Genomic DNA, 13,294 nt, shown 5'->3' on the forward strand with positions numbered 1-13,294 from the left:
GGGGGCTGTATTGCTTTTGCCTCACAATCACTTGTGCTTCCTAAACGGAAAGATTGATATCCCTGAAGTTTAACTGACTTGGCATTATACTGTGATTATTAAGTGTTCCCTTATTTTTTCTGAGCAGTGTATTAGGTGCCACTGTAGTTTTGTGTGAATCCAGGGAAACCCTTAAGTTGTTTTACCCATTACAAAATGGACTTTCAGGACAATGCGAGCTGAGAATTTAAGTATTGCTTGAGTCATACTTGCACCAGGAGTGAGCCATCCAGTTCAAACTGTCCAACTGGTAGTCTCGAAGCTCCAGCCCATCACCTCCTATGTAAGTTGGCTGCTTCTTCATGGGCACAAACCTGGGTCTCTGTTTCAGCACCTACAGGAAGGAAGAGCAGCACTTGATCTCAAAGATGGATGAATATGGGCATAGACCAGCTATAAAATAAATAAGCAAAAAAACCCAGGTCCTAAATATCAACAATATTCCCCCTCAGCATATTGGCTGTAGGTATCAAATGGGCTTGAATAAGAAATCTGTAAAATACTTGAGAATTTTTTTTTGAGAACTCAATTCTAAATTTTAACATCAGTTCAACTACAGATAAAAAAGAATATTCTATCAGAACAGCATTTTGTGAAGTGGGATAAAGCGATTTCTAGATTTATTTGGGCTGGGAAAAAAAAAATAAGACTAAAATATAAAACTCTACAAATACGTCAGGAGAGAGGTGGATTAGCCCTTCCATGTCTAAAAGATTATTATGGAGCAACTCACATATGTCCACTACTGAGCCAACGGTACACTCAACTTTGAGTCCCTTCCCCATCGAGTTTTCTACTAGTTGACATGTTAACTAGAAACCCTTCATGAACAAATCATCTTTCTGACCCCAATAATCCTTAGATAACTAGCTCCCTAAAGATATGAAATTAATTAATGCCAGGTGCCAAGTGGAGGGTAGAACTAAAATCCCAGGGGCTTCCCTATGACCCAGATATCATGTCCAGCAAATATGACAGAAGATGGACTAGAAATTGTCTTACATCGTTTGGTACTAATCCTTAAATCAAGGTATGGTTTTGAAATTTAACTTTAACAACTTTGATCTGCAAAATCAGGATCACTTTAGGTATGTACAAATCGGCAATTATGCTGGCAAGAAATTTCTAAAAGATGACACAATAAGGAATTCTTTAATATTTTTTCAAAAAGCCTATAAAAATGCTATTTATCAAAAAGTTATATCTAAATTATATTTATAGAGAGACTATGCTCTGAATATCAAAGCAAGATGGAAAACAGGGTAATTTCAAAATAACAATGGAAGAATGGGATCAAATCTGCAGACGTCAGTGGTTAGTTACAAGCTCTTCCTCTTGGAGAATTGGCTGATAAAATGTGACTTGATTTTTCTGTACTACCTTTTCTAATCAACCTATAGGGGGTCCCCTTGAAGTGCAGTGGAAGCCACTTTCACATCTTACTGAACCATTTTAGAGAAGTGTCCACAGTGCCCTGGAGGTGGTTTTTAAAATGAAAATATATTTTAAGTGTACCTTTGAAATCTAGAAGAGGTGCACTGTGCAAAGTAAGATAAATACTTGTTGAGGGTGTTCTAAGTGGCAGGCAAAAAGACTTTACGCAGAAAATGGCTAAAGAAAGGCATTCCAACCATAAATGAAGGAATCAATGTAGTTTACAATATATACACATGGTTACCCCAAAACCAAGTTCCATAATAAACTGTCAATTTTGTGTGTTGTTACAACCCTAGAAGCTGGTAATAAAGTCGAAAATCTATTTCAGAATGGAAACTGACACAGACGACATAACAACAAGTTAGACTAAATTCAAAACCGTACCACCTTACAAAGGTGTACCGTATTACCACCGCCAGTACAGACTTGGCAGCAAGTTACCTTGCAGTCTCTGGATGGAATGGTCTTGGACTGGTTTCTGCTCATGTAGTCATCGATGCATTTCTGGAACTTTTTGGCAATCAGAGCACCATCTTCCCAGCTACACTCTGAGTATGGTAAACCCTGCCACTTGCACAGATAGTCTGGGTAACCAGCTGCTGACTTCTGGTTTGAATGTCCTGCTCAAAATCAATTCAGATATCTGTTCAGTTATACAATTCCAGTGATATCAACTACATTCAAAAGCAATTTTATACAAACAAAAAGTGACACATTATAGAAAGTGCACCTATGATTCGCTCTACAAGCTGGTACTGAGAGTGCAGGTCATCCATCAATTCTTCCTGACAATTGAAATACTCTATATCCTCTGGTGAAGCTGCCTTTAACCTGGGGAGAGAAAAATAAAAAAACATTAGAAAGTAGCCAACAGGCTGTCCTCCATTTCTTTTCAATCCACAATTTTTCAGAAGGGTAGTAAATTAAATTGAAAGTTCGAAAGTGTAGGCACTGACAAGATAAACAAGGGTATACCTTTTATGTTTCAATACCAAGACAATGGTTCGACTGAAATAAATACAGATCTTTTAAAATTGCTCAGACGACTCTGCAGTTCAGAAAGTGATTAAAATTTTACCCAATGGAGGGTGGCCAGAAATGCCATCAAGCACATGGGCTGAGGGTGGTTGAGGGCTATTTTAGAGGTGCAATGAAGTTTTGTGGAGTCTTACTGGAGCATGACAGTTATGTCAGTTGCTTACAATGGCAGGCTTACCGAGTACAGGTCCCATCTGATAACATTTGCTTTTAAGTGCATATGACTATTTTGATACATTATATTAACAGTTGATTTTTTGCTATGCCCTGCCCTCCTTATTTACTGTTGCTATGCCTGTCAAGCCTTTCAATCTCCCACTGCACATACAGAGCTTACAATGATAACTAGGGTTGTCCCGATCCGATCACGTGATCGGAAATCGGGGCCGATCGCATGACTGTAGGCTCGATCCGATCGCACATTATGTCCCGATCAGGTATCAGATAAATAATATATATACATTAGGGATGACAAGATTCACTGATTCATATCGGTGATCCGATACAAACGTTTGTGATGCGACTGCACCGGCAGGTTCAAGGTACATTGGATATAATTTACAGGTGAATTTACGGTGCATCTCTTCTAGCCTGTCTGAATCGGTAAATTCCATGGTTAAATCGATTAATTCATGTTCTAGTACTATTCCCTGCCTATTCGTGTTTTCCGAGGCAACCTGAATGCACCATCGCTCCTCCTTCACTGACACAATCGTTGTTCACAGCACGGAGGGAAACGAGAAGGACATTAGCAGCGAAGAGATATTCAGTGCACTGAAAAACAACACACCACTCAAATGTGTGGGTTCGAGAAGGTAAACTGGACAAAACGCACGCAATCTGCAAACAATGCCGAGCAGCTATCAATTATGTCAGTAGCACAACGAACCTGACTATGCACGTTGTTAATACTGTGCTTTCTGAAACTGTTAAACTGTGAAGTTTTATACGTTTTGTAAAATTGTAGAGACAGAGAACATAATCCGGAGTAAGGATTGCTTATTATAAATAAAATTTAATGCTCTGTCTATACATACTGAATTATGTCTTTTTTAAAAAAGACGTGACCGGGACATCCCTAGTGATAACTGTGGCAAATTTACGACTGGAATTGACCGATATTTTTGGAACACTAGGCCTTCGAGTTCTCTCAAAAGTTAAAAAAATAAAAAAGACCAGGCTTTTCATTTCTAGCTGACAGCCAAATGGCATGGATTTTGTCAGCTAGGATAATGATTCTTGTTACATTTTATTCACGTAGTCACCTAACACAAGATAAAGCTGATCTTAAACTCAATGAGATAGCTGTGAAGCCTGTCTCCAGCTAATGCTACCATGTGACACATTTTAAAATAGGAACCCTGTAAAAGGCTCTTAAATATGTACTTCATGGCTGCAAACATGATATAATGCTAAAAGACAGAGGCTAAAGCTACATGTCCCAGGCATGACATCAGATCACATCCTCACCAGTTATTGATCCATGTAACATATAAAGGGGAAGAGCATTGTTTGTGTATTTCAGTGTTGAGTGCAGCATGATATATACCGTACAACGGTAGAAATGTGCCCACTGGTCAAAAATTTTCCAATGCCGTTTCCACCAGAGCTATCCTTTAAGGCATATTCACACACATTTATTACCATGACACATAGCAAGGAGGTGAGCATGTTGATGACACTGCAAGGAGGGTAAACGCTCTTTTCTGTATGCCTGTATATTGATTTTCACTCTGTTGTTGACATTGCAGTTAAAACGCATCAACGTAATCAATGCAACGTTATCAACGCAAAAACAGCTGTCAGTACCGATGACTCCTACACGTTCTACCATTTCTAAAGACACTAAGCTATGATTGGACAGTTATTATTCAGAGAAAGGGTTTAGCGAAGCATCAGTTGTTTTTGATAGGTACATTTCAAATCAAATGAACAGTATCAGTTAAGAGTAGTTAGACAGGATAAAGTTAGAAAATACGATGTTAATTTTTTTTTTTATGTTTAACTTCTTTCATCTATGTGTATGTATTGAGACAGAAATAGGTAGATTCAATTATGGGGTTCAGCATTGATATGGTCACTGCACTGACAAGGGAGGACAGCTAGCTACTGAGACTCTGATTGCTTTTGTCTGTCGTGGTTGTCATCATATTTGTCCCAGCTCTCAGTGTGGAAAACTATAGATACAGTACTGTTAATTAAACAAGCTCTCACCATTTCTTTTTCTCCTGGTCCTTCTTCTTGAAATTGTCCAATTTCTTCATACCTTTGACATTCTGCAACTTGAGCGTCTCCTCTGTCTCCCAAGTGTTGTGGATATGGGCCCAGTTCTTCCACTTTATCAAATACTGGGTCTCACCAAATTCTTTGTTGGAATTGAAGTTGGCATTGGGGTCCCCATCTGCTTCTACAGCATACACAGTAGTTGCACTTCCTGTTGCTGTTAGATAAAAAAAACAAAGTAATACTGTCTAAAATATTGATTTATTTATCCTTGGCTCAAATATCTTTTGTTTTAAAGATGAACAGTACAGAGCAACAGAAAACTGTTTTTGTCTCAGAGAAGAGTTCAAGACCATCTCCCTGTTATCTCATGACCTTTTGTCTACAAGTCCATCATTTTCCCGACAACTCTTAAAATTTTATAATAATTCAGATATTCCATACATTCCCATCTATGATGGCAGTTAAATCAGAATGGAATGACATCAATCTTAGCACAGTTTTTCTTACCTCTTTTCCTTCCTATCCTGCTGTCCATCACTCTCTCCAGGGTTTCAAACTCATCTTCCTCAGGCTGGGGAACATCTTCACCCAGAACTTCCACCAGGTCATCTGAGTCAGTCTTCAGCTCCTCATCCTCCTTGTAGCTGATGTTGACTGTGGCCTGCCGCCGTGGACCCGCAGACACCACCTTCTTGTAGTTATCATCCTCATCCTCAGAAGAAGAACACTTTTGGGCTTTCTTCCTCTGGGTGCTGCTTTTCTTCCCATTCCGAAAATTCATCCTGAGATATGACAAGAGGTGATGAGATAATTCTTGTGTTGAGTTACACAGAAATCCCACTATGTGTTCTTTTAGAGTTCGCAGGTCTCATGATCAAGACCACTGAGGCGAGCAACCACTACAAAGGGAAATGGTTAAGAGAATAATGTAACTCTGTGTACCTAGGCAGCCATGAAAAGAATGTTCAATTCAATTATATTTATATAGTGGCAAATCACAAAAGCACAGAACTTGTCTCAGGACACTTTTCATATAGAGCCGGTGCCAACCATGCTCTTTAGAAACTGTCCACTTACTTGGTTGGAGGTTTTCTGCTTTTGATTTTGTGACTGGGCTCATAGTCTGATGCTGTTTCGTCACTGTTGTCCTCTGCTGATGAGTCTGATACAGAACCACTCCCAGATCCAGAACCCGATGCAGAGTCGGAGGAGCCTGAATTTCTTCTCCTTTTGGATCCACTTGATGAGTCAGACTCATCACTACTTGACGAGTCCTACAGAAGATTATCATCAAAGGAAGAATGTTTATAAATAATTGGATAGTGTACCTCCAGTTACAGGTTTAAGTACATCAACAACATCCCAAAATGGTGGTGATTAGTTCACAGTCAAACAGCAGAGAAAAAGTATAATGAGAATCTGTTTGAAACAAACCTCATCAGATCCACCATTTGAGGAGCTTTGCCTCTGCTGCTGCTGAAGCTGTTGTTTCCTGAGCATTGCAGATCTTTGCACTGCTAGGATACTTGGGTTAGACTTCCAGAACTGCAACCAATGAGCAAGGTGCAAGGTTAGTTAATTGGTTAATTGTGAATGGTTGAAAAGCTATCACATGATTAGCAGGGTATCACTAGCAGAACTCTGACAAAGTGTCAAACTAGGTCAAAGGTAGGGCTGGGCGATAAAACGATAGTGATATGTCTCGCGATAGAAACGTCATCAATATCAATAAAAAATGCGTTCGATAAAACATTCGACAATTTTTTTTTTCTTCATCGGAAGAAATGTGAAGTTGTGAAGCAAGGTTGGTTGCATGAACAAAGGCACTCGCTCTCAGGTAACCGAACAACGTAGGGAGTAATCACTAATCAGTGAGAGAGACACGCTAACACGCCAATCATGTAACATTATCAAGTTCGGTTGCGCCATCTCGTTGTCTCGTGTTTGATGCGAAAAATAGAAAGCGCTGCAGAGAGCAAAGAAACTGTCGATAGAACAGGGAAAGTCAGATCGCCAGTATGGAGTTTTTTGGATTTCATAAGTCGGACCAATGTGGTCTGTAACTTATGCAAGATTGTCGTCCCCACCAAGACCGGTAACACCACAAACTTGTTTAATCACCTTAGCCCCGCTTACTCTTTTGAGCGCAGCCGTATTCGCTAATGTCCAACAACATCTGCAACTGCAGCACCACTGCACAAGCAGCTGACCACCATGCAGAGGTACTCTGCTTCAGTGCCTGATGACAAATCATCTAAAAGGCACAAAGACATAACGGAGGCAGCGGCATATCATATAGCTAAAGACATGCTTCCGCTGAGCACTGTAGAGAAGCCAGGTTCTAAACATCTCTTACACATGCTTTTTTTTTTTTTTTTTAAACACACTTGCAATAAAAAGATAATTGAATAGTTCATGTATGTTTAGAGTAAGAAGAGCGACTAAAGTTGTTCATATGTCTAGGCTGGTTTTATAGTTCAGTCAATCGTACTGTACTGTCTATCATGTTTGTTTGTTTGTTTGTTTGTTTTTTACGTTACAGATGTCAAGTCCACCTCAGTTTCTGCTATGTTTACAAAACACTGCACATATCTGTGAACTTCTTGCACTAAACCTGCAGAAAAAAAAGTTCTCAGGTTTCTCTCTGTTTACATTTTTACACTTTTTTTACATTTATTATTTCAGTGTTTTTCATGGTTGTGTTGACATTTCCTTTCCTTTCTTCCGTGCTAGCTGAGGGGATTATAATCAGAGGAAGGTTCAATTTAAAATAAAAATGTTTAAATTTAATGTGTTTTTCTCCTGGTCCTTATTTAGGTCATAAAAAATATCAATAATTATCGATATCGACCAATATAAAACACTTATATCGCAATAGAGTTTTCAGCCATACCGCCCAGCCCTAGTCAAAGGTCAAACCAACTAAACCTTGACTACTGGACAGCATTTTTAACCAGTTTAACCAGCATTAGAGGCAGCGGCATATCATATAGCTAAAGACATGCTTCATGTATGTTTAGAGTAGGAAGAGCGACTAAAGTTGTTCATATGTCTAGGCTGGTTTTATAGTTCAGTCAATCTTACTGTACTGTCTATCATGTTTGTTTGTTTGTTTGTACGTTACAGATGTCAAGTAAACCTTGACTACTGGACAGCATTTTTAACCAGTTTAACCAGCATTAGAGGAAGTGTTGCTACAAAGATGCAAGGAAATGCATCTAGTCTATTTTGACTGTCATGCAACGTTGTGCAATTTCATGATTATATAACAGGAGCTTTATTGTGAACACATAATGATCAAATATTTTCTTGTGTGAATCATTTACTACACATGTGCAGTTGGCTTAACAAATATGAGCCAATAGTTGCCTATGTATTTTATGTCTTTTCTGATTTCTTTCTTCTTTTTCTTTTTTACCTCAGCTCCATCGATGTTTGACTTATTTGGCTGTTCCATCTTCTCCTTCGATTTCTCTGTGTCAGAATCTGACTGGCTGCCGGACTCTGAGCCACTACCTGAGTCACTGCTCCCTGACTGGCTGCTGCTGCTGGATGAGCTGGAACTGGAGCCTGAGCCAGACCCTGATGCTGAGCCTGATCCAGAACCGGATTCATCATCAGAATTACTGTAACATGTAAAGAGAAAATCAACAAAAATGCTAATTATTAACATGTTTTTCAACAAGGAAAATTACAGAGGGTGTTCAGCCTTCAAATGTTATTGGCAGCCATCCAAGCCTGGTAGACAGATAAACATAATGGCATATAGATATGTGTGTATCTATTGTACTGCATGCAGTCGCTCATTTATTTAGACAATGACAACACCAGAATAAGAAAATTGTGTTCATGCAGCAGGAGTGCCCATTGCATAACTTTTAGCACAACATAGTGTCACCTGGTAATGAGATATGTTAGCCAATTACATATGTCCAAGCGCAAATTTGAGTAGTTACCTGGCATTCAACGGTTTAACTTGCAATCAAGCGCTAATTATTGCAGCCATCACAACATTCCAGATATGTAAAATATTGCCTCAATGCAGTACATATTGCTGTGTAGTGTAAACAACTATCATGTATAGAAAAAAACAACACTGTAGAAAGTGGCATAGACATCAGTAAAACTCAATATAAACATACTGGAGATGGCAGTGTCACATACACACAAATCGGGAAATAAAGGGAATACAAAGTATTCTGCTCCAGCCTACTATGTAAAAATAATGGTCACATATACAGTTACTATTAATGTACTATAAGCAGTCTTATCTAAGATGATATTTTAATAAAAACCAAAACATACATCAATATCAACAAAACAACTCTGATGTCTTTTTGCAAAAGATAATTAGTTGATTTACCTTGATTCTCCACTGCTGTTGCTTACACTTTCATCCTCACTGCGTCCAGCCATGTTGAAGCCCAAAAATATAGACTTCCCCCGACAACCTGCTGTATTATGTTCCACGTGGTTGACCTGTATACACATTAACAACATTAGAAATACTATCCGGGAATGTACCTTCATCATGGCTCACTACTTTCAATAATATTATACTTTGTCAGTAGTATATATGAATGGGCTCTGATAAAGCTGTGCTGGTTAAAATCAGCACAATATGGCAGAATAATTCAAGACATGTAGGCCTACAAATCCTCATGTTTACAATGTAAAACCATCTGCAGCTCAGCACACAATCGCTGACCAACTATACAGACTGCATCGAAGTTTAACAAATGAAATATCTTTGTGAGGCTGTCAATATGGTTTTGCATGAGACTTTCTCAAATTGGAACATATCTGAAACCATTCATACTCATATATATTTATATGACCAACTTAAGTTAAAACCAAAACATACGCATCTGTGCTGTGCTGTGACTGTAGCTTACGTTACACGAAACTTCGCTGTATTTCTTCCCTCACCGGAGGCCTATAAGGCCTGTGCGTGTTTTCACATTCACACACAGTTCTGTGGGCACTCTAAACATTAAATAACCACATTAACCTCAACCAAGGCCAAAACGCATAAAAGTAAACGCTCCTCCGCCAATCTTAGTGTCATCGAGTCTTAGTGTGGCTACAGTTTAGCTTGTAGCTAACTAGCTAATACCGGCTACTGACGCCAATATTAGCTATTGGCGGGGTACGGCTGCAGTACTGCAGCGTTATGCATAGCCGACGCGCTAGCAGTGTCTCGTCTCGAAATCCGAACGGAGAACAATCACGCAACATTACCGTATCACCACCAGCTGATTAATGCAAGCTACTTTACTGTCACAGTATAATGGTTGTCCCCCATGTGTAACTCATTAATTTGCTAGCTCTTTTATGCTATGCTAGTAATATGATATTGTGGATTTGAAAATCGTCAAACTTGTAAAACAATAAAAGCAACACTTATATACTTATAATTCTACAGCATGTGGCGCAGCTCTGTAGTCAAACGTTATACGCATTTTTAAAAGTCAACGTGGTTCAATAAACATAAAGTGAGGGGGAGGCTAGCCCAGCGTTTACTGGTGTTGTCAAGGATAGTAGCGTTAGCTATCAGTATGAAGCACGAGGCTAGCACGGAAGCTAACAAAATGACAAAACTTTGCGTTAGTTCATCTTAGCAGTGAATCGCTGGAATGTTCCCTTTCTGGATACAACCAATACTCAGCATTTAACAGTCAACTATATTTAACTATGCAAATGTCCGTGTAAGTAGTGGGCCACAGCAGAGCACAAAGAATTTGGTATTCATTATTAAACCCACAAACCCAAATTAGCTAACCCAACTTCACCCTCTTCCATCTTGTTTTCATTAGCTGCTCACGTCTCGCGGCTTTTACCACATCAACATGCAAGTTAGCCTACTGTTTCACTGAACTAAGGGATAAGTAGCTCCACGCTGTACGTTACCTGATATTATTTTATGTTACCTGTGAAACTCCAACAAAACAACTGTCTAAATCCGCGTTTCCACTTTAGAGGTCCTTTCTTCTTTTATTTAACTAGTGAGCTAGCAGCCGCTTATAGCTAACACTACGCTAGCTATCTCCCAGTTAGGGAGAGCAGCCCCGAACCACTCAGTTCGGTGAAACAGACGCAGTGTTGGTTTTCCTCTCCCTCCAAAAATCAAGTAAGTCCCCTTTTTCGTTCTAGATGTAAACAAAGTCTATCGCTCGTCGGTCAACTGCGACTGTAGAAAGCTGGCATTTCAATCCAGGATCTTCCGACAACCGGCCTCCGCCATGACGCCGTAGGGTTCACTTCTCTAGGAAACCCCGGACAGTGACGTAACGACTGAGCTGCTCTATACGCTGCAACAGCAGTAAACATCTGGCAAAAGGTATTTTTAGACAACAAATATTGAATTTAAACAAATGGAATTAATGAAATACAACTTCAGTCGCAACAACAGGGCCGTGAAATGTGAAGCCTGTGAGTGGCTGTAGGTCTACTGCTGGACAAAGGCGTTGAATTTTGAAAATGTTGAACCTATCTTTTAATCAATGTCAAGTGAATCGGAAGTAGTATGGATTGCAGTAAAATCGCAGCATACAAGGAAGACGAATTCAATATCCAGTAACAGCCAGTCCAGAACAAATGAAAGGAATAAAAACGGAAAATGAGAATAATGAGTGGAGGGTAATCACTGAGTTCAGATAACATTCCAGTGACCAGTGACATCCAGTGAAGCTCACGCAAAGGAAGGTTGTTGGTTAATGGATGTAATGTCCCCAACAGTGCAAGATACTGAAGATGACGACAGTGAATGGAGCTCGAATTAAAAGATAAGATAGGATTTTCTTATCCCACATCAGGGAAATTTAGTCGTTACAGCAAGCAGGTTACAAAAAGCAAGCACAGTGGCTTGCAGGTTAAAAAATAAAAACAGAAAAGTTTTCAAGATACAGAATAGAAACAATACTATGTCAATGTACATTTTGATTAAAAATACCAAATGCCAAAGAATCCTAATGTCATAAAAAAAAGTACTGTTGCTAGTGGTCTTATTGAGGAAAAACTAACTGCTGACATGACATGTATTGTATTGCACTTGAAAAATACTATTGCACCTGAGAAAATACTATTGCACCTGAGGAAAATACTATTTCAATGTTCTTGTGGTGCAGCAACGGAGGCTCCTCAACCTCCTACCAGATGGAAGAGAGGCAAACAGTCCATGGTTGGGGTGGGAGCTGTCTCTGCTGATGCTGCGTGCCCTTCTTAGACACCACTTGCGCTGGAGGTCCTCAGTGGCAGTTAGCTAGGCACCAGTGATGTACTGGGCTATTTTCACCACCCGCTGCAGGGCCTTCCGCTCAAAGGCTGTACAGCTGCGGTACCATACTGAGATGCAGTTGGTCAGGATGCTCTCAATGGTGCAGCGGTAGAAGTTAACTCGGGTTTGGGGAGCCAGGTTAACTTTCCTCAGTCTTCTCAGGAACTAGATGCCCTGTTGAGCCTTCTTTATCAAGGTGGACGAGTTGAGGGTCCAGGAGAGGTTTTTGGAGATGTGGACACCCAGGAACTTGAAGATGGAGACACATTCAACCTCAGCCCCGTTGATGTGAATGGGGGTGTGACTGCAGCATTTAGTTTTTCTGTAGTCCAGGATGAGCTCCTTGGTCTTCTTGGTGTTGAGGGTCAGGTTGTTGTCGGCCCGCCACATCACCAGCTGCTGAGCCTCATCCCTGTAGGCTGACTCGTCGTTGTTGTTAATCAAGCCTATCACAGTAGTGTCATCTGCAAACTTCATGATGGAGCTGGAGCCATGCACAGGCATGTAGTCATGGGTGAAGAGGGAGTAAAGGAGAGGGCTCAGCACACAGCCCTGTAGGACGCTGATGTTCAGGGTCATGGTGGTGGAGGTGTGGTTGACAGACAGACTGTGGTCAGTTGGTTTGGAAGTCCAGGGTCCAGTTGGAGAGGGAGATGCTGATGCCGAGGTCACTGAGTTTGTTGACCAGCTTGGCGGGGATAACTGTGTTGAATGCTGAGCTGAAGTCGATGAACAGCATCCTGGCGTAGGTGTTGTTGTTGTCCAGGTGCGTCAGGGTGGAGTGCAGTGTCATGGCATTCTCCATCGACCTGTTGCGTTGGTAGGCAAACTGTCAGGGGTCCAGTGTCGGGGGAAGACAGCATTTGAGGTAGGCCAAGACCAGCTTCTCAAAGCATTTGATGATGATGACAGGGGTGAGTGCGACGGGGGAAAAGTCATTAAGGCCCACTGCAGCTGACTGCTATGGTACCAGCACGATGGTGGTGGTCTTGAGGCACGTGGGGACTGCTGCCTCAGCCAGTGACATGACGAAAATGTCAGTGGAGACTCCAACAAGCTGGGCCAGGGCCAGTAGCCTTACGGACGTTCGTTCACCCTACTGAGTCCAGAACGCATGTCATAAGTGGAGAACATGAGTGGCTGTTCATCTGGGTGAGGAGCAGTTTTGGTGGCTGGTTGTGTGTTGTCATTGATGTGCAGTTTTTATGGGTTCCAGCTCATGCAGGTGTTCACTGGAATGAAACTTTGCCAAAAATGCATTAAGAAAGAAGAAGAAGA

At 40.6% G+C, this 13,294-nt stretch overlaps 1 protein-coding gene across 3 annotated transcripts in view; it reads right to left on the minus strand.

The window, feature by feature from the left end:
• chd1 (chromodomain helicase DNA binding protein 1) overlaps positions 1 to 11,021 on the minus strand; it is a 61,614-nt gene extending 50,593 nt beyond the window's left edge. For 2 of the 3 annotated variants that reach the window (XM_070988482.1, XM_070988481.1), the window contains exons 1-9: positions 9,104 to 9,361; positions 8,159 to 8,366; positions 6,175 to 6,285; positions 5,818 to 6,014; positions 5,248 to 5,522; positions 4,729 to 4,954; positions 2,207 to 2,307; positions 1,918 to 2,096; positions 249 to 373 (exon numbers count right to left, since the gene is read on the minus strand). In XM_070988482.1, the coding sequence (XP_070844583.1) occupies positions 249 to 373; positions 1,918 to 2,096; positions 2,207 to 2,307; positions 4,729 to 4,954; positions 5,248 to 5,522; positions 5,818 to 6,014; positions 6,175 to 6,285; positions 8,159 to 8,366; positions 9,104 to 9,273 (1,592 nt within the window). In that variant the 5' untranslated portion in view covers positions 9,274 to 9,361. Of the gene's footprint in view, positions 1 to 248; positions 374 to 1,917; positions 2,097 to 2,206; positions 2,308 to 4,728; positions 4,955 to 5,247; positions 5,523 to 5,817; positions 6,015 to 6,174; positions 6,286 to 8,158; positions 8,367 to 9,103; positions 9,362 to 10,650 lie in introns of those variants that run through there. The other variant, XM_070988483.1, reaches the window with a different exon arrangement.
• Between the last annotated feature and the right edge of the window lie 2,273 nt (positions 11,022 to 13,294).

This window comes from Chaetodon trifascialis, chromosome 20 (assembly GCF_039877785.1).
Source record: "Chaetodon trifascialis isolate fChaTrf1 chromosome 20, fChaTrf1.hap1, whole genome shotgun sequence".
In the NCBI taxonomy this organism is placed as follows: domain Eukaryota; kingdom Metazoa; phylum Chordata; class Actinopteri; order Chaetodontiformes; family Chaetodontidae; genus Chaetodon; species Chaetodon trifascialis.